Below are 20,471 nucleotides of genomic sequence, written 5' to 3' on the forward strand. Positions count from 1 at the left end.
ATGTTTTGAAATGTTTAACATTTTAAAAATGTTTTACATTTTTTATCTACCTAATATATGGCAAATATACAAATGTTTGAAACTACCTGTTTTTTATTTTGAACAGAATATAAACTGTGTGTGGTTATTAACAGGAAGTATTGAATAACCATAATGGTAATTTAAAGTGTATCTTTCACTCTATTTTAAAAAAATTCATTCAATGTAGTTGGAAGCACAGTCCTACAAAATAATGTTTTCCAATTGCAACTCCAAATGTTGTCTCTCTACCATACTGAATAGTGGTTGGCATGTAAACGTATGTCACTGCCCTTATTTTATTTTGTCTTTCTACCTATGATGTCTCTGCTAAGTGTTATATTGCCAGTTTGTGTTCTAATAAATCATTCCAATGGCATACAGCCAGAAAGACTTTTTCTTTAATAATTATGTATCTTGGGTAAAGCCCTGTTAATTTTTTTGTACATTTTCAGGGTAATTTTGTGGCATGCATGACTGCAATACTGGACCAGATGGGTGACCAGCATTATACTCACTACATTGAAATATTTCAGTCAAGCTCAGACTTACTGGTAAGTCCTGCATTAATCATGTGTGTATCGATAGCAAGCTGTAATATTTTAGTTAATGACACAAGGCATATCCAGTACATCCTACCCCTATACGCATGTGTTTTTGCATTGCCACTAGTTCTCCTTTCAGAACCCACTGTTCATTTGAGAGACAAGCTCCTAATCTATGCAAACAAGCCCTTGCGATAGTGATCTCTGTAACATTCTGTCCTAATAATGTAAGTTTTACTCTTAATTTTAATTAGATGCTGTTATGCAAGGCTAGTCATGTCATTCAGCTAGCTATTTCCATTACAGAAAATGTTTGTTCCTTCCTTCCTTCCTAAATAAAATGTTTTTTACTCCTTTCTAGGATTTCCTGATGGAAACATTTATCATGTTTAAAGATCTTATTGGAAAAAATGTTTATCCTTCAGACTGGATAACAATGAGCATGGTTCAAAACAGGTAATATTCTTAGAATGTTAAAAACCTGTTCACTTTCATGTATTTCATTTATATGGAATTTATTACTTGCTGCAGAAGCATCTATAGAAGAATCTTTAGTATATTGCAAATTTAGAATTGGTTGAAATTGCTGCTGAATGTCTTTAAAGCCTGTGTCTGGGCACATGGGTCATTCAGTCTGTGGCCCTTATTTAACGACAAAGGCAGCTAATGTTGTACATGCTGTATAGTGCATTTCTATCAGAAAATCTGTGTAAAATAGGTTGTTTCAGACATACTGTAGTTCAGAAGAACAGCGTGCTTTAAAAAGGCAACGAAAACCAGAAAGACGTGGAAGAAAACAGAAAACTACGATTCGAAAGGATTGAAGAATAGTTAAAATAGATTCTACTGACACCAGGGTGGAAAGATGGATGGAAGACACGCACTACCACCAAGGTAAGGATTAGCCGCTCACCTTGAACCGATGACCCCTGTGTGAACAGAAAGGTCTAACAAGCTTGTTCCCCTCAGGGGTAACACATGCTCAATGGAGTCTAGTTCCTGTAAGCAAGCTTCGTCCCGGGTAACATAAGAGAGAACCATAGAAGACTAATGGTGCTCTCTGTCTTTGCAAATACAATTGTTTATGTATAGGTAAAAATGCTCACATTAAAACCACTTGTCAGTTTGCATGTACACAAACACTCAGGAACACCCAGGAGAAGACAGAAGCAAGCTTGTGCTTGAGAAAGGATAGCGGCGGGTGACGTAAGTTACAGCAGCTCTACCTCCTGTACGCATTACGTCCTACAGGACTTCATCAGCGTGGGTGGAGCTGCCTAGTCACCCAATGTCAAATAAAGAAGAGAGTTTAGGGACCACAGATGCCCACAGCTCTGCGTAAGGCTATCCGGTCTAAGATGGACGGACATATAATCAATAGACATGTGCACACTGAAATATTTCGTTTCGGAATTTAGTTTTCGTCCGGAAAAAAAAATTTGTTACTCCTGAAATTCGTTTTTATTTATTTAGTTTTTCGTTAAAAAAATGCATTCGTCCGAAAATCATAATTAATTAAGGTTGAATCTGTCATTGAAGGCTTATGGTGTCTGTCGAATGTTATAAGAAGATTCAACGGAATCTTTAATAAAAAAAAAAAGAAGAAGATTCAATAGAATCTTTAAAAAAATTGACGGAGCAACAAAACTGTATGATGCTGCAATCGTACATTTCCAGTTGAATGTTCCGCCTACAAGCTATAGAAGAATTCTAATGTTGTATAAAGTCATTTAAAAATCACTTGCGGCTATAATGAATTGTCGGCTCCCGGCAATTCAGAGGGAATTCATTCATAAAAAAAAAAGCGTGGGGGTCCCCCCAAATTTAATTACCAGGCCCTTCAGGTCTGGTATGGATATTAAGGGGAACCCCGCCGTCAATTAAAAAAAAAAGACGTGGGGTTCCCCCCATATATCTATTCCAGACCCTTCAGGTCTGGTATGGATATTAAGGGGAAATCCACCCCAAATTTTTTAAAAAAATGGCGTGGAGTTCCCGCAAAAATCCACACCAGACCCCTTATCCGAGCACACAACCTGGCCGGCCGCATAAAAGAGGGGGGGGACGAGAGAGCGCCCCTCCTGAACCGTACCAGGCCACATGCCCTCAACATGGGGGGAATGTCCCCATGTTGATGGGGACAAGGGCCTCATCCCCACAACCCTTACCCGGTGGTTGTGGGGGTGAGGAGAGGAGATCACCCATCACTGGATAGTGACAGCGTTTTTAATAAAGGACTTTTTTCCACGGTGTGTGTTTTATTTTTACTATTCTTTACACTTCCTTAGAGAAATGGTAGGGGGTACAATGTACCCCATTACCAATTCACATAAGGGGGCAGGATCTGGGGGTTCCCTTTGTGAAAGGGGTCTTCCAGATTCTGATAAGCCCCCCACCCACAGACCCCCACAACCACCGGGAAAGGGTTGCAGGGATGAGGCCCTTGTCCCCATCAACATGGGGACATCCTCCCCATGTTGAGGGCATGTGGCCTGGTACGGTTCGGGAGGGGGGCACTCTCTTGTCACCCCCCTCTTTTCTGCGGCTGGCCAGGTTGCATGCTTGGATAAGGGGTCTGGTGTGGATTTTTGGGGGAACTCCACGCCATTTTTTTTCAAATTTGGGGTGGAGTTCCCCTTAAAATCCACACCAGACCTGAAGGGTCTGGAATGGATATTTGGGGGGAACCCCACGTAATTTTCTTTAAAAAATTGACGGCGGGGTTCCCCTTAATATTCATGTAAATGAAAAAAGGACACAAAGGGGGTAGGGAAAGTGCTGCTCACCCCTGTAAAGGTAATGAAAAAAGGAAGGGTTCCCCAGTGGGTTTTTTAGGCAGCTGCCTAAAAACCCCACTGGGGAACCCTTCCTTTTTTCATCCCCTTAATATTCATACCAGACCTGAAGGGCCTGGTAATTGAATTTGGAGGGACCGCCACATTTTTTTCATGAATGAATTCTCTCTGAATTAACGGGAACCGATAATTCATTATAGCCGCGAGTGATTATTATTTTTTTATTCCACCAAATTTTATTTGTAAAGAGAAAAAAGATTACAATGTTTACAAACAAAGAGCGTAAGACAATAATTCCAATACATTGAGTAATAACATACTATCTTACAGCGGAGCTAGTAACATCAATTACAAAATATTTCAAAACCAAGAATCCAGAGTGAATTTCTGCAAGAGAGATACTGTATGGTTGTACTAGGTTTGCTAGTTTATAGTGTTTACCATAAGAATTATATTTCTGTCTGGTGCTAATACAGGTTAGGTAGCAATCTCTGAACCAAGGTGGGAGATAAAAAGTTAGCATGGTAACAGCTGATTCTGGACGTACATCTTCGACTGTATGTCGTATGGGTAGGCTAGTCGAGCATTGGAATATCATAGAATCAATCACTATTAGATGTAGGTCATGATATGATTCCGATACATGGGGAAAGAAAGAGAGAGGGAAATAGGAAGAGAGAGAGAGAGAAAGGAGAGGGAGAAAGAAAGAAGAAAGAGAAAAAAAAGAAAGGGGGGGAGCAAAATTGGGGAAGGACCGGAGTAAATAGGGAGAGTGCATAGTTAGCATCTCAGTCTCCGCCACCAAACCCAAGGGATCAGTGTAAGATAGGTAGGTTAGCCTAAACAGGAAACATGCGCTATTTCACAGGCATACTTTACACCCCCCCCCCTAGGTACGAAATTTAAAAGAAATATTTCACTTTTATTGTTTCACTTTAAGCATTATTAAATTCACTGCTCCCGAAAAAATGTCAATTTTTAAAACTTTTTTTTTGCATTGATACATGTCCCCTGGGACAGGACCCAGGTCCCCAAACACTTTTTAGGACAATAACTTGCATATTAGCCTTTAAAATTAGCACTTTAAATTTCAAACGTTCGAGTCCCATAGACTTTAACAGGGTTCTAAAGTTCACACAAACTTTTTGTGTTCGCAGGTTCTGGTGTGAACCAAACAGGGGGGTGTTCGGCTCATCCCTAATGACTAATAATAATTATATTTATTAATTATTATTACTAGTCAACCAACATTAGAATTCTTCTATAGCCTATGGGCAGAGCATTTCACCATAAATGTCCGCTTGCTGCGATCGTATGGTTTTAGCTACTTCGTCAAATCTTCACGTCTCTCTATGTCAAATCTTTTCTCTCTATGTCAACTCTTCTTCATGTCTCTATAATATCGAATCTTTTCTCTCAATGTCAAATCTTTTCTCTTTATGTAGAATAATATTGGACTAATAGAGTTAAAGCGGTTGTATACCCGCATTTTTTTTTTTTTACACCTGAAAAGCAAAAGCCATAATGAGCTAGTATGCACCGCGAGGAGCCTGTGGGACGCAGGACTACATACTTATATCTCCTGTTCCTACAGTTCCTACTGCTCCTTTTACTACTTTTGCTCCTCCCCCAGGCAGTCCCACCCCCTCCCCCAGTTAGAAACACTCCCTAGGTAACACAGTTAACCCCTTTATCGCCCCCTTTGTTTTAACCCCTTCCCTGCCAGCGACATTTATACAGTAATCAGTGGCTATTTTAAGCTCTGATCGCTGTATAAATGTCAATGGTCCCAAAAAAGTATCATAAGTGTTCGATCTGTCCACCGAAATGTCGCAGTCCAGCTAAAAATCGCATATCACCGTCATTACTAGTAAAAGAAAATGGAGAGATACTAGATATGCAATATGTTGCCCGCTGGCTGGACTACATGTTGAATATATTTTCGTCCATCTGAGACCGGATAGCCTTATGCTGAGAAGCTGTCGGCATCTGTGGTCCCCATGGCAACTTTCTTCTTATTTTTTTACATCAGGGGATTAGCCAGTTCCCCCCTCCACGTTGACAAAGTCCCATAGGAACGCCGATCGGTTTCCTCCCCTCATCAGTCCCCTCCCTCCACAGTTAGAATAGCTCCCTAGGACACATATTTAATGCCTTGATAGGCCCTCCAGTGTTAACCTCTTCCCTGCCAGTGACATTTATACAGTAATCAGTGCCTTTTTATAGCACTGATCACTTTATAAATGTCAGTGGTCCCAAAATAGTGTCAAAAGTGTCCGATATGTCTGCCATAATGTCACAGTCCCGATAAAAATTGCAGATTTCCACCATTAGTAGTAACAAAAAAGTTAATAAAAATGACATAAATCTTTCCCCTATTTTGTAGACACTATGGCCCGGATTCACAGAGAAGGGGCGCACATTACGCCACTGTAGCGCATCTCAATGTACGCTACGCCGACGCAGCGCAGAGAGGCAAGCATGGAATTCAGGAAGCCAGTGCTCCCAAAGCTGCGTCGGCGTGGGGAAGATTTCGAAGGCGCAGGCCAGCGTAGGTGGAAGTGGGCTTGCCTCATACAAAGCCATGCAAACGAGGCGTGACCCCATGCAAATAATGGTTTGAGAGCAAGACAAGTACGTTGAACGAACTGCGCATGCGTCGTGTCGTGGACGCATCCCTGTGCGCATGCTCATAACCACGTCGGAACAACTACCTAAGATACGCTGGATCACTGCCTACGCCATGAACGTAATCTACGCCCATCCAGACACACGTCCAACGTAAACTATGTAAAAACCGCCGGCTTCTGTTCCCTGATGCAGACCTTTACATGTCTGCTGCTGAGTTACACCTCCTTTATGGGGCTTAACTTTACGCCGGACGTACAACTTATGCGCACCTCTCGTAGCCTGCGTCGGGCGGGCGCAGGTTCGTGAATCGCCGTATTTTCCTCAATTGTATATTTGAATGGCTAATCACAGACTGGTGGTAAATGTGTGCTTCACAAACAAATAGTAATAATAGTAATAAATAATCAATGGCAGCGCCACCATGCGGCCGGTGTAAATGTGCGCCCACCCTACGCTGGCGTAGGCAAGTTACGTTGGCGGGATTAAGCCTGTTTTTTTTTGTTCTTCCGCTCAGTCAATAACTTTCTTGGTGACTTTCTCATGGAAGATGGTCCCCCATCGTCTCCGAAGAAGTTTTAGCATCATCTGCGGGTCTATAATTCCTTTTTATTTTAGTTTTTCATGATGATTCTCTTTTTTTTTTTTTTTTTTTTTATATATATTGTCTGTTTTTATAGAAAATTAATAGAATTTTCCAATTATAGGTAAATATAAGGGGAATACAATAAGCTGGACCCAGCGACCCTCCCCTTCCCTCCCCCCTAACCCCCCCCACCCCACCATCTCGTGACTCCACTCTACTAGTTTGTCTCAGATGCAACTTGGGCTTTCTATATCTCCCTCAGATTTTCCATGTATCCCCTGTTTTTTTTTAATTTAAACCAATTTGCCCATTTACCCCTGTAATCGGCATTTTCCTCGTCTGTCCCGTCTTTCCACTCCTCCCTCCTATAAGTCTCCTCCACTGACTCCATCCACTCCCAAACCTGTGGGCTTTCTACTTCCCTCCACTTTTTTGGTATCAGGCGTTTGGCTGCGTTGAGTAGATGGGGAGTCAGCGATCTTTTGTATTCTTTTATACTCTCTTCCCCACCATGAAACAGAACTACCCATGGGTCTTCTATTATCTCTTTCTTGGTTATTTCCTTAATTAGTGGCAGAATTTTTTTCCAAAATGTTTTAATTATCGGGCAGTCCCACCATAGGTGGGCCATTGTCCCCCTTGCTGTACACCCTCTCCAACAGTCCAACAGTCCAACAGTCTGCTGACTGCCCTTCTCTATATTTGCTAGTTTTATCTGGGGTGGCATACCACCCTGTTAAGCATTTAAAATTCATCTCGGCCGTCCTAACATCGATTGCAGAGGAATGAATCATTTTGATTATTCTTGTTATTGAGATGTTTCCTCTGGGTGCATCCAGTTAATTTTAGGATGTATTTTGGGGTCTCTAGCTCGTCCCTTTTAAACAAAAACTTCTAAATTGTGGAGATATTACCTTTTGAACTGTCGGTAATGCAGAGCTTTTCAATCGGTGTATACTCCTCGTATGGTCGGAGGGGTAGAGGGAGGCGCTTAATAAAAAGCGCCAAATGCATGTATCGCCATTCATCCAGTCTCATGGATTCTATCTTTACTTTAATCTCGTGGTGTGTCAGTATCTTACCCTTGTGTATAATGTCCCTAACCTGAATTCTATTTTTAATCCAATTCCCTCCCACCCCTTCCATCCCTGATGCAAAGTATTCATTGTCTTTAAGGTCCATTAATGGGGAGTTAAATTTTAATTTCAATTGTTTGTGTAGTCTTTCCCATACTCGTAATGCATTAAATGTTATTTCATGTGCAGAAGTGTCTAATGTTCTATATTGTGGTGGGTTCCAAATTATTCGTCCCAATTGTGCCCGTGCTAGAGCGCATTCAATATTAATCCATCTTTTGTCTAGATTTTCTTTGGCCCACTCTATTACCCGTGCGAGAACCGTTGCAACGTAATATTTTCTGATATCTGGGACCGCCAGTCCACCCATTTTCTTATTCTGTTTTAATACTTTAGCGGAAATCCTCTGTTTTTTATTTTTCCAGATGTAATTCATCAGGAGGGAGTTTAATATTTTAAAATACGTCTGTGGAAGTGCTACTGGGACCATTTGAAATTTATAGATTATTTTTGGGATTAATACCATTTTTACAACATTTATCCTGCCAAACCATGAGATTGGCCGATAGTAAATAGTTTTAATTTCTCGTTTAATTTCATTTAGCAGAGGAATATAGTTGACTCTATATACTTTCTTTAAAGAGTTTACGAGTTTAATACCAAGGTAATTTATTTCTTTTTTCCAGGAGAAATTAAATGTCTTTTGAAGATATCGTTTTTCCTCCTTAGGAATATTGACATTCAGGATCTCTGTCTTGGATACATTCATTTTAAAATTTGAGACCTCCCCGTACTGTATAATATTTCTCATTAGATTCGGGAGTGTGTTTCTAGGACTACTTATGAAGAATAGAATATCATCCGCGAAGGCGGCCAATTTGTGCTCATCTTCCCTGACTTTGGGTCCAATAATCTCGGAATTATTACGTATCATTGCCAATAGGGGTTCCAGGGAAAGAACAAAAAGGAGAGGGGACAATGGGCACCCCTGCCTAGTCCCATTCCTCATCTCTAAGGGAGTAGATAGGGATCCATTGATTTTAATCCTGGCGTACGGGTGATGGTAGAGCGTTTTAATCCGCTTCACCATCCTCGGACCAATACCTATTTCTTCTAGCGTTTGAATCATGAGCCCCCAGTCTACCCTGTCGAACGCTTTTTCAGCGTCAACTGACAGGAGTAGACCGGGGGATCCACTGTCTTTAATTTGCTGTAGAAGAAGGAGAGCCCTGACCCCATTATCCTTACCCTCTCTACCGGGTATAAAACCCACCTGGTCAGGGTGCACTATGGTTGTCATTAGCCCCTTCATGTGTTCGGCCAGTATCTTAGCATACAACTTTGTATCTGCGTTTAGTAGTGATATGGGTCGGTAGCCTGAGCAAGGTGTGTTATCTTTTCCCTCTTTTTTTATGACGGTAATTGTTGCTTCCAATGCCTCCCGGGTCATCTCATATTCTGCCCCCAACCCATTAAAATAGTGGCAGAGTCTAGGGATTAATATAGAGCCAAATTTTTGCAGGTACAAAGTCGTAAAGCCATCTGGGCCTGGGCTTTTCCCCTTGGCTGACTTTTTTAGAGCAGTGCTCACCTCCTCCTCAGTTATGGGCTCTTCCATTTTTGCAGTTGCTTGGGCTTCTTTCTTGGGTAAGTTAGCTTTCTGGAGTACTGCTCTTATTTTGGCCTCTTTCTCTCCAGGGCTCCACTTCTTTTGTTGTACAGCATATAGATCTTCGTAATAATTCCTAAAGACTTCAGCTATATCCCTAGTCGAGTTAGCTAATTCTCCATTCTTTTTTTGGATCTTTTTGATAAAGTTTCTAGTTTTCTTTTTTTGTACCATTCTAGCTAGGTGCTTACTGGGTTTGTTTCCCCAAATGTATCTTTCTCTATCCCTTCTATTAAGTAGTCTCCTTGTTTCTTGCTCTGAAAGAGCTCTATATTCATCCCTTTTTAGGGACAATGCATGAAGAGTTTCTCTCTTTTGACCCTGCGTTTTATGATCTTGTTCTAAATTATGAATTTCTTCTATTAAAGATTTTAATTTCCTGGAACTTTCTTTCTTTTTCCTTGCTCCCTCGGCAATAAGGATCCCCCTTACGTATGCTTTATGAGCGTCCCAAAGGGATGCCCCCGAGATCCCCTCTGTGTCGTTCTCCCTGAAATAGAGCTCTAATTCTTTTTGGACTCTCCCTACTACCTCTTCATCTTCAAATAAGCTTTCATCCAGTCTCCACACCGGTGGATTTTTTTGCTGTAGTGATGTACTAATTACTAAAGTTATGGGGGCGTGGTCTGAAATTGTCGTGATCCCAATCCCTGCATTGGTTACCCTGTCCAGTAGTCTATGATCTATGAGGATATAATCTATCCTCGAGTACGTCCCGTGCACAGGGGATTAAAAAGTGTAGTCACGCGTTTTGAGATGTAAGGTTCGCCATACGTCAATCAATTGGTTGTTTAACATTCGTTGTTTCAATTCTTTTAAGTGTTCACCATTAGTCCCCTGGGCCCCGGGACGTACTATCAAATATGGGGTCCAGGCAGCAATTGAGATCCCCCATCAGTACCACATGCCCTTCCTCGAATTCTTTTAATTTCCTAAGAATTTTATTTACATATTTAACTGAGTTCACATTGGGGGCATAGACGTTCGCCAGAGTGAAATCCACTCCTCCTGTTTTGACCTTCAAGAATAAAAATCTTCCTTCTGGATCAGTCCGTCTATCCCCCAGTGTAAACCGTACACTGCTAGCAAATCCTATAGCAACCCCACGTGATCTCTTTGATATTGTATCTCCATAGATCCACGTGGGAAACTTGGGGGAGAACATCTTGATGTTGGACTCTGACGTTAAGTGGGTCTCCTGTAAAAAGACGACGTCCGCCTTATGATACTCCAGTTCCTTCAGAATTTTGAGTCTCTTAACGTGAGAGTTCAATCCTCTTACATTGTATGAGAGAAATCTAATGTCAGTCATTTAAGGGAAATATGGGTGAATCTACCTAGTTCTCGTGGAGTCTCCGAGATGGTCCCCTCCCCCCTTCCCTCCCCCCCACGCCTCCCACCCTCCACCCTCTCCCACCCCCCTACCCCTCCCCTCCCTTGGCCCATTCTTGGCCTAGGAGCCGCTATTGGTATCCTCCTCCCCTTTACCATCGGCTCCACTCCTATTGGTGGTGCTCAAGAGTACCCCATGACCGCTCTCCAGCCCGTCCCCCCCCCCCCCCCCCCCCCGGCCTCCATCCAGGCAACCTTGCCTTTTTTTTTTTTTTTTTTTTAATTAATCAACCCATTCCGGCAGCTCCGGAGCTGTTAAGTCCATTTTTCCATTTTTTGACAGAACCCCATCAACTCTTCTGGGTGTCGCAACCGTGCGGTTATCCCCCCCCTTTAGGCCAATGAGACATGCAGGGAACCCCCACTGATATTTCACGTTCTGCGAGCGCATTAGATCCAATAGGGGTTTCAAGTGTCTTCTCCTTGTTAGTGTTTCTTTCGATAAATCCGCGAAAATCTGAATCTCCTCCTCTTTGTATCTAATGGGGGGTTTCCCCCTCAGCCTACCCCAGATCTCCGCTTTATCTTCATAGTTCCGAAATGGAACTATGACATCTCTCGGACCCTTCCTTTCTATCTGTTTGGGGTTCCCTACTCGGTGTACTCGTTCAATTTTAAGAGGTTTTGCCTCTGCCGGTTTGTCTAACAGGGGGTTAAATATGATGTTCATGATCTTCCTCAGATCTTCTCCTTTCTCTTCAGGTAGCGCACGGATTCTGAGGTTCTGTCGCCTGTTACGATTTTCCTGGTCTTCTAGCCGGTATGCTAGCATTTTTTGGTTATCTGTCAGAACTTGGACTTGTGTCTTTAATTTATTTATTTCACAATCTTGGTCTTCAATTCTTTTTTCCGTCTCCTCCACTCTTTCTAAGAGGCCTCCTAAGTCCGTTCTTATCCTGTCGATTTCTGTTTTGATGACGTTTTCCATCCTGAGCAACATCACATTCATCTCAGCTTTCGATGGCGGCTTTGTCTCCTGGCCTACCTCTTCCAGTCTACTTTGCTCATGTTCGCTTTCTGAGGTGGTTTCCCCTTTGGAGCGGTCCGCACTGTCTTCCCCTGTTGCAGTCACGGTTTTCTTTTTTTCAGTTTTCTTTGCCGTCACAGGGCTTTTGATGTTGCCCTCTTGGGTCATATAGTGCTAAATTGAGCTAGTCCCGGCTTTACTTTTAGGCCCCTTTAGGGCAGCACCTCTCATGGACCTATTCATCTTGGTAGTTGGTCTAATTCTCTTCCCCAGTTTGAGGATGTTCTGATTTAAATTCCGATCCTGGTGCTACCGCAGCCAGCTGTCTTGGGGTTAATACCAGGGGGGTCACTCAGTGTACTCCGTATACTATTCCGACTGAGGAAAAAAGGAGAGGTACCCCACTGCCTGCTGGCTGTTTAGTCCTGTTATATTGCAGTAGATTATCCAATTTCCCTCAATATACAGCCCAACTTAAAAGAGAACAGACAGACCTTTTATGGTAACGGAATTAATAGTACATCAAGAGGTGACCTCTATATATATATGTGTCTGTTGATTGTATGAGGGCTTCCTTTACCCACTAGGTTCCTGCAGCGTATCTGCCCTTTTAACGCTTTATTCTGTTGCTTGGTTCTGTCCCGTGATTCTATTAACTACACAGGAGCTAACAAAACCCTGTGTGTAAATTTCGCCCCCCCTGCACTTAGACTGTAAAACTTAACGTTGAGTCAACTGTGGGAAGGGCAGTTAAGGGCAATTAAGCAACTTCAAGAGAGGGTAGATCAGAGTTCATATCCACTTCTAGATTATCCCTTGGATTTTTATATCTTACAGGGTCTGCCCCTTACTATTTGAGATCCTCCAAGGCCCTCTTTTTTTTTTTTTATATCGGATTATTGTATAATGTGAGGCAAAGTCAATCTTTCATATGTATCATTACTCCCAAGCTTCACCGCTCCTCCACTCTATTTGCCCTGTTTTTAGTATACCAGCTAGCCAGAAAGCAGTTCAATACAGTTTTGTTCAGTAAGGGCCAAAGGCCAGGCTCTTTGATGTATCATAGGCAAAAGGTAGAGTAAATGTAGAGTGAAAGTATCGCTGCAGATGGAGTATTTAATTAATCCAGGTATCATACCCCCCAGATATTTCAACAATTACTTCATCATACACAAGTCAGAGTTATATATTCAGTTGCAGGTCTAACATAGATCTTACCCAGGAGAGGGCCATAAAACTAGCATGTAGGTATTGTCCGTTGCACAAAAGACACCTTATGAGCTACAGATAATCATACTCCCGGAGGGTAGTGTATAGGCAGGGGGGGAGGGTGGTCAGAGGGGGGGAGACCCGATCAAACTCGGCTCAACTGAGCGCCTCACCAGTCCCTTCGTTTTCTTCCTAGACCGCTGCCAGGCTGCATGTCTCCATGAGCTTCCGGGGACCCGCCGACTCCCACACAGCGTGTCCCCGCTCAGAATGCTGACCGGCTTCCTTCCATCCACTGCGGGAGGGGCTGAGACTTCTCAGGCGCTGCGCTGCGTGACTCGTAGGGACTTGATTGCCAGCGTTTGCGGGTAAGGTCTCCTGAGTATATCGGGTCCTGGGCGGGAATGAAGCTCCCGCTCGGTCCTCGCAGCCCCCAGCCTCTCACGCTGTATTCTGCGGGTCCACGAGGGATGGCATCGGTGCTTCAGCACGGCGGATGTCTCCTGCCGACATGGAGCAGTCTGGCACCTCACGCACGTCACGTCCTCATCCCGTGATTAAGCCTGTTTTTAGGCGTATCTTAGTTTGTGGGTACAGCGCACAGATACGACGGCGCATATTTGCACTTATGTGGTGTATCTGGAGATACGTCGGCGCAAGTGCTTATTGTGATTGTTTTACCAAAAATATGTACAAGAATACACATCGGCCTAAACTGAGGACATTTTTTTTCTTTTAAATTGGATATTAATTATAGCAAAAATTAAAAAATATTGTGTTTTTTTTTAATTATCGCTATTTTTTTTTGTTTATAGCGCAAAAAATAAAAAACGCAGAGGTAATCAAATACCACCAAAAGAATGCTCTATTTGTGAGAAAAAAAATTAGCAAAATTTCATACAGTATGTGTACAGTGTTGCATGACCGCACAATTGTCATTCAAAATGTTACAGCGCTGAAAGCTGAAAATTGGCCTGGGCAGGAAGGGGGTGAAAATGCCCGGTATTGAAGTGGTTAATAAACGATTGAGTTTGCAAAGACAGAGAGCACTATTAATCCTCTATGCTTCTCTCTTATGTGACCCAGGATTGAGCTTGCTTACAGGAACCGGGCTCCATAGAGTGTGTTTCACCCCTGGGGGGGACAAGCTTGTTAGACCTTTCTGTTCACACAGGGGCCATCGGTTTGAGGTGAGCGGCTAATCCTTACCTTGGTAGTGGTAATGTGTCACCTTGGATTACTGTTTTACATCTTTCCACCCTAGTGTCACTGGAATTCGTTATTGGCTTATAGAGACTATCTGTCAGGAAGTGGACTTTTTATTATTGTATGGTTCATTCTGAGGAGCCATTGAATCTTCTCCTAGTGTTCAGCTGGCAATTCCTTTTTTTTATATTCTTTCTTTACTATCTTGTGTGCTCTGATGTTTTTTCTTAATAAAAAAAAAATAAGCAAAATGGCAAAGACTCAGCCAATGATCAGATCCAGGGTGATCAAAGAAAGACTAAAGTTACCTGTGAGTACTGTAACAATTAGAAGATGTCTATGTGAATTTGCAAAAATCTCCCGCAAAGTCCGATTGTTGAAAAAACAACATGTGCTGAAGAGGTTACAATTTGCCAAAGAACACATTGACTAGCCTAAATATAAAATGTGCATTTTGTGGACTGGTGAAGGCAAGATTGGTCTTTTTGGGTCTAGGGGCTGCAGATAGTATGTCAGATGACCCTCAAACACTGAATTCAAGCCACGGTACACTGTGAAGGCAGTGAAGCATGGTGGTGCAAGCTTCATGGTGTGTGATTGTCTCTGATACTATGGTGTTGGGCCTATTTATGGCATACCAGGGATCATGGATCAGTTTGAATACAAAATACCTGAAGGTCATGTTGCCTTATGTTGAAGAGGAAATGCCCTTGAAATGGGTGTTTTAACAAGACAACGACCCCAAACACACCAGTAAGGAGCAGCATCTTAGTTCCAGACCAACAAGATTAATGTTATGGAGTGGCTAGCCCAATCCCAGGACCTTAATCCAATAGAAAACATGTGGGGTGACACCAAAAAGGCTGGTTCTATGGAAAAGTTTGTAAAGACAAATGCAGACACTGATATTTATGGAAAAGCCTAATATTCCACTTTCTTCCCTTTCTGCAAAGTAATAACAAATATAGTATAGAAATAAAAGCTATTATAAGGATTTGGAGCCTTACTCACTTTTTTAAACACACTGCTATCATTTTTAACACAACTGTATATAGAACACATTAAGAAAAAACCTTTAAGCCCTGTACACACGATAGGACCTTTGTCTGACCAAATTCACATCGGAATTCCATTTTTGCTTACACTGACACAGCTGCCCTTTGTTGGCAGTCCATCACCGCTCATTTTACTGCATCAAATCAGCAGATTGTGAAGTACACCAAAGCACCATACCCTCAATCCTCTAATTACCATAGCTGCTATTTAGATTAGTCTATTCTAATTACCGTGTGTCTGGGAGGTGTAAAGGGATAGGCAGACGTTCCTTACTCAAAGTTACTAGGGGGCAAGCAGGTTCTCCATCCTTACGCCAAAGTGGGTGGTTGGTCTGCATCTTTGAGAGGCAGGGCATGCCTGCCTTTTCTTTTGGGAAGTGGGCATGCTATACAGCTAGAGCATGTGGAGGATATGGTGGATGTTGATAACCAAATTTTCATCATCCTCCTTCTATTAGGTGCAGAGTAGCGCAGTCTTGTCAGCGGCAAATGTGCCCTCTTCTTCCTCCTATTCTACAACTAATCCCGCTGTTGCCCTGAAAACTGAAATTGAAGATGCAGCTGAATTTTTCAAGCGTAGCATCAGTAATTTACTGCAGAGAGATGCACAGGAATTCATTTTAGCACCTTAGAGAGAACATACTGTAGATAGAGGGAACAACAAGCAGAGACAAGCAATTGCCAGTTTCCGCAGCTGCATCTTAATCTCAAGTGGGCTCGAGCAATGAGCAATAATAGTGCCATTTTGTAAACGTGTCAGTAAACTTACCAAAATGGGCGGCAGGGATTTTTTAGTCTGGCACAAGCCATTTTAAAAGATTACATTTCTATAAAAGTGTCAGCAGGGATTTATTGAATTCCCCTGATAATGTTTTACCAGAGCCAATGACCTTTATTGCATTTACCATATTTAGCATATTATTTCGCCTGATTACAGCAGGGAACAAGTTTTTCACTTAGAGATGCTTCATCATGAAAGTATGCAACACAGGCAGTAAAGAATGAACACAACCATTACAGATGTTGTGGTGGTCAGGCTTGTGTTACAAATGACATCATGCACATGTGGAGAACAATGGCCTCCAGACAGTATAGAAATCTTTCAAAAATGGTACTGATAATGGAAATAGTTCCATAGGCAAATATGGATCAATGATAGGAGACATCTAGGACCACAGGAGGAGTCCTGTCACAAAATGGTAAAAAATAAAAAAAACTTCCTTGCTACTGGTGTACCAGGAATATGTGAATTATTTACTGCCTATTTTGCCTGTGGCCCTGATAAAGCATTGACTGTTGCCATTGAATGAAATAATATGTTAAATATTGTGAATACAATAATGGTCAGTGGCTCTGATAAAACATGTGTTTGGCTTAATGTTCAAAGCTAATTTTAATCTATGAAGATACATCTGTATTGTTTTTTTGTATCATCGATTTTGTATTTGTGTAACCTTGTGTGTATTTTTCTGTGCTGGTGTGCTGTATTTTAAAGTCCCCTGAATAAGTATGCTTTAACTCATTATATGAATCAGGGATGAAAACACTCTAGAAAAGTGTCTCTTTTTACCCCTATGATTGAATATGTGGCATATGCAGTACATCTCTGCAGTACATGAACATGTCCCCATGTTTTATTCATTGATCTGCAAAAATTGAAAAATACCTGTTGATGAGACAAAAAATGTACTAAGCTCCTTCCTGTTTTGGGCACAGCATTTTTTTAAATTGAGAATCCATAAATATGTTATTGTACCCCTCACTGTTACATTTCTAATGAATCTATTGAGATCTTTAAAAAGAGTAAAATAAGTGGTTCCATTTTCTGGGGCAAAATACATTTTTATGTAATAGTTCAAATTGTTTTTGGATAGTATCTGATTAGACAGATTGAATATTTTAATGGTATTTAAGGTGGTGTCTGTTTCAAGACAGCTTTGCAGTTGATCAGGTATTTGTGGTTCCACAGACCAGCAGCAAGGCTTTTCTGTCACTTGTAGATCCATAAACATGCAAAGCTGTTTTGACACATGTAATTCTACAAACATATGGTCTGCTTATATCTCCTTGCTGCACAGGACTGGAAGCTATAGGATTCGCTGCATCTCACCTGGTGATCAGTAAAGCGTGCTTCATGGCCACTTTCCTGTCCAGCAAATCTGCTATTGGCTTATACGTTTTTCTGAGATTGCATATCAATTTGATAAATCATTCTGCTTTTCCTGGCCAAAGGACCACAACCTGAGAGCCACCCACAGCAAAAAGTCATCACTCTTTGCAGGGTACACTGGTGAATGCCAGTTTGCTTCTTATGCCGTGTACACACGATCAAATTTTCCGTCGAAAAAAACATGGATGAATTCCGCTCAAGCTTAGCTTGCATACACACGGTCACACAAAAGTTCTCTGAACTTTCGACATCTAGAACGCGGTGACGTACAACACTACGACAAGACGAGAAAATTAAGTTCAATTCTTCCGAGCATGCGTCGGAATTTTGCGCATTGGAATTGCTACAGACGATCGGATTTTCCGATAGGAATATTTTCCGTCTGAAAATTTGAGAACCAGCTCTCAATCTTTTGTTGGCGGAAATTCCGACAGCAAAAGTCTGATTGGAGCATACACACGGTCGGAATTTTCGTTCAAAAGCTCACATCGGACTTTTGCTGTCGGAATTTCCGATCGTGTGTACGGGGCATTAGACTCTGCACCTCAGTCCTTTTTAGGAATCACATTTCCAGCAATTGTGCAGACAACCTACTATCACACTAGCTTGTAACAGTATAATTTTGTTAATTGGTTTGGTGTTTCACTATTTATATTTCCTCTTCTCCCTCTACAGCCTCTTCTCTTGTTTTACATTTTTCCTATTTGGGCCATTGGATCTGATTACTTCTAAAAAGGATTTTTTTAGTACCTCTGTACATGATTGAATATTCAAAGTGAACACAGGTTCTGTTGCCTAAGAGAAAATGTATTCCGTTAGTAAATCACAATAATAATTTCTTTCTTTCAGGGTTTTTTTGCGAGCCATTGACAAGTTTGCCAGAACCATGAATCAGAAATTTCTTGATAACATGAATTTTGAAGTGCAGGTACTTTTTTTAATTGATTGTATGTAGTAAGTGCAGTGCATAGGACAGGAGAATAATGTACAACATAGTGAATACAGTGCAGGTGTCTGGATTATAATGTACAACATAACATATAGAGTGCAGGGGACAGGAGTATATTGTACAACATAGCCAGAAGCGTGACTAGAAACTTCAGGGCCCTCCCGAAAAAGCATGATTTTGACACTTTTTTTGGGGGGTGGCATAAGTGGCAGCGTGGTGTTGAGGGGGGTGGCAGTGGTGGTGTTAAGGGGAGGGGTGGCATCAGTGGTAGTGATGGTGTTGAGGGGAGTGGCAGGAGTGATAGTGATAATGTTGAGAGGGGTGGCGGCGATGGTGTTGAGGGGAGGTGGCAGTGGTGGTGTTGAGGGGAGTGGCAGCAGTGACAGTGTGGAGAGGGGTGGCAGCAGTGGTGTTGAGGGGAGGTGGCAGTGGTGGTGTTGAGGGGGGTGGCAGCAGTGAGAGTGGTAGTGTTGAGAGGGGTGGAAGTGGTGGTGTTGAGGGGAGGTGGAAGGGGTGGTGTTGAGGGGGGTGGCAGTGGTGGTGTTGAGGGGGGATGGCAGCGGTGGTGTTGAGGGGGGTGGAACTTATTGATCCCATCCCCTGTTGTAGAGGTGATGTGAGGGGAGGTAGGGATGAGATCTGTGGTGAGGGGATATGATCTGTAAGAGACAAAGGTGGTGGAGGTTGGGATCAATTGCACTGGCAATTTGTCACTTACTTAGGTCAAGCAATCGATATACCCCCTCAGAATTCTGTCACACAGTGCCTCCAGGGATGCCATGGCCTCATGGGGACTCCTGGCAGTCGCAGAGGAGAGAGCTCCTCCCCTTAACTCGATTGGTGTCAGCTGACTTTCTTTTTCAGTGTCCGCCAGCGCCTCCCTACATTTTTTCTTGATAGGTGGGACGGTCCACAGTCTAAGCTCTACATTCTCTCCCCTCAGCGTCGTCAGCAGGCGAAAGCCCCCTCCGTGGTGGAACGAACGGACAGGTGGGCCTAAGCACAGCAAGAATGGACAGGTGGGCCCCTTACACGGGCCCCTCACACTGACAGATGGGCAGGCGGACGGAGAGATGGGCAGGGGAGAGGACAGTGTGATTTGTGTTTCAAATGCTGTTTTTCGGGTCATTCGTTAGTATTGAAATTCGTTTTTTTTTTTCAAATAAATTTGTTAATTTAAAAATTCATAAATTCGAAATCCGAAAATTCAGAAATTTGCAAATTCAGAAATTCGTAAAGTCAAAAACTTGGAAATTCTAAATCCGAATATTTGGAAATTCTAAAATGCAGAAAATGGAAAGAAAATCAGAAAATTTGAAAATCCGAAATAAAAACTAACTAATAATAACTATTAAATTATAGGTATTGGAATTTCCTTTCAAATTTGACAGTTAGTGAACGTAACAAATTTATCCGAAGTTACGAATTATCCGAAATAACGAATGCCGCATCTAAACAAATGGAATGTAATGAATTAAGAACAATAAATAATAATAAAACTTTTTTATTATTTATTATTATTAATTCGTTATGTTCCATTTGTTTAGATGCGTCATTCGTTATTTTGGTAATTCGTAACTTCGGATAAATTCGTATTCACTAAAACCCAAATCTGAAAGGAAATTCCAATACCTATAATTTAAAAGTTAATATTAGTTATTATTAGTTAGTTATTATTTGAGATTTTCGAATTTTCGGGTTTAAAAATTTTTGTATTTTTATTCTTATTTTCGCTCTTTTTTTTGCATTTTTGCATTTTAGAATTTTAGCATTTCTGAATCTTCGCGTCTTCAATTTTCCTATTTCCAAATTTTCAGATTTTAGAATTTCAGATTTTTTTTTTTAAAACGGGTTTTCATTAATTCTAATATTTCCGAATTAACAAATTTGTAAAATTTTGTTGAAAAATGTATTAGTAACAAAACGAATTGCATAGGTCTACTGCTTTACGTATTGACATAACCAGTCTGTCCAGATAGTATGGTCCCCTGTTGACTTCTTCTAAAAAGCGTGGGATCCCACATAAAGCATAGACCAGTTACAAGTGGATGTTTCCATCAGACTTACATATTTTTGGGTATTTATCGTAAAGTTTCTTTATGCATATCTGTTTTTATTATTGTTTTTATGACAATGTTTTATGTGTAATTCAATTTGTATAGATTTTTTATTATTTTGTTCTCATTTGGCATATTTAAAGTCCCAC

General features: G+C 41.6%; 1 protein-coding gene across 3 annotated transcripts in view; it reads left to right on the top strand.

Moving 5' to 3' along the window:
* Positions 1-20,471, top strand: part of DOCK2 (dedicator of cytokinesis 2) — a 325,179-nt gene that overhangs the window by 203,095 nt on the left and 101,613 nt on the right. For all 3 annotated transcript variants that reach the window (XM_040344676.1, XM_040344678.1, XM_040344677.1), the window contains exons 28-30: positions 474-572; positions 925-1,019; positions 18,166-18,244. In XM_040344676.1, coding sequence (XP_040200610.1) covers positions 474-572; positions 925-1,019; positions 18,166-18,244 — 273 coding nt within the window. The remainder of the gene's footprint in view (positions 1-473; positions 573-924; positions 1,020-18,165; positions 18,245-20,471) is intronic.

Source organism: Rana temporaria, chromosome 3 (assembly GCF_905171775.1).
Source record: "Rana temporaria chromosome 3, aRanTem1.1, whole genome shotgun sequence".
NCBI classification, from domain to species: Eukaryota; Metazoa; Chordata; class Amphibia; order Anura; family Ranidae; genus Rana; species Rana temporaria.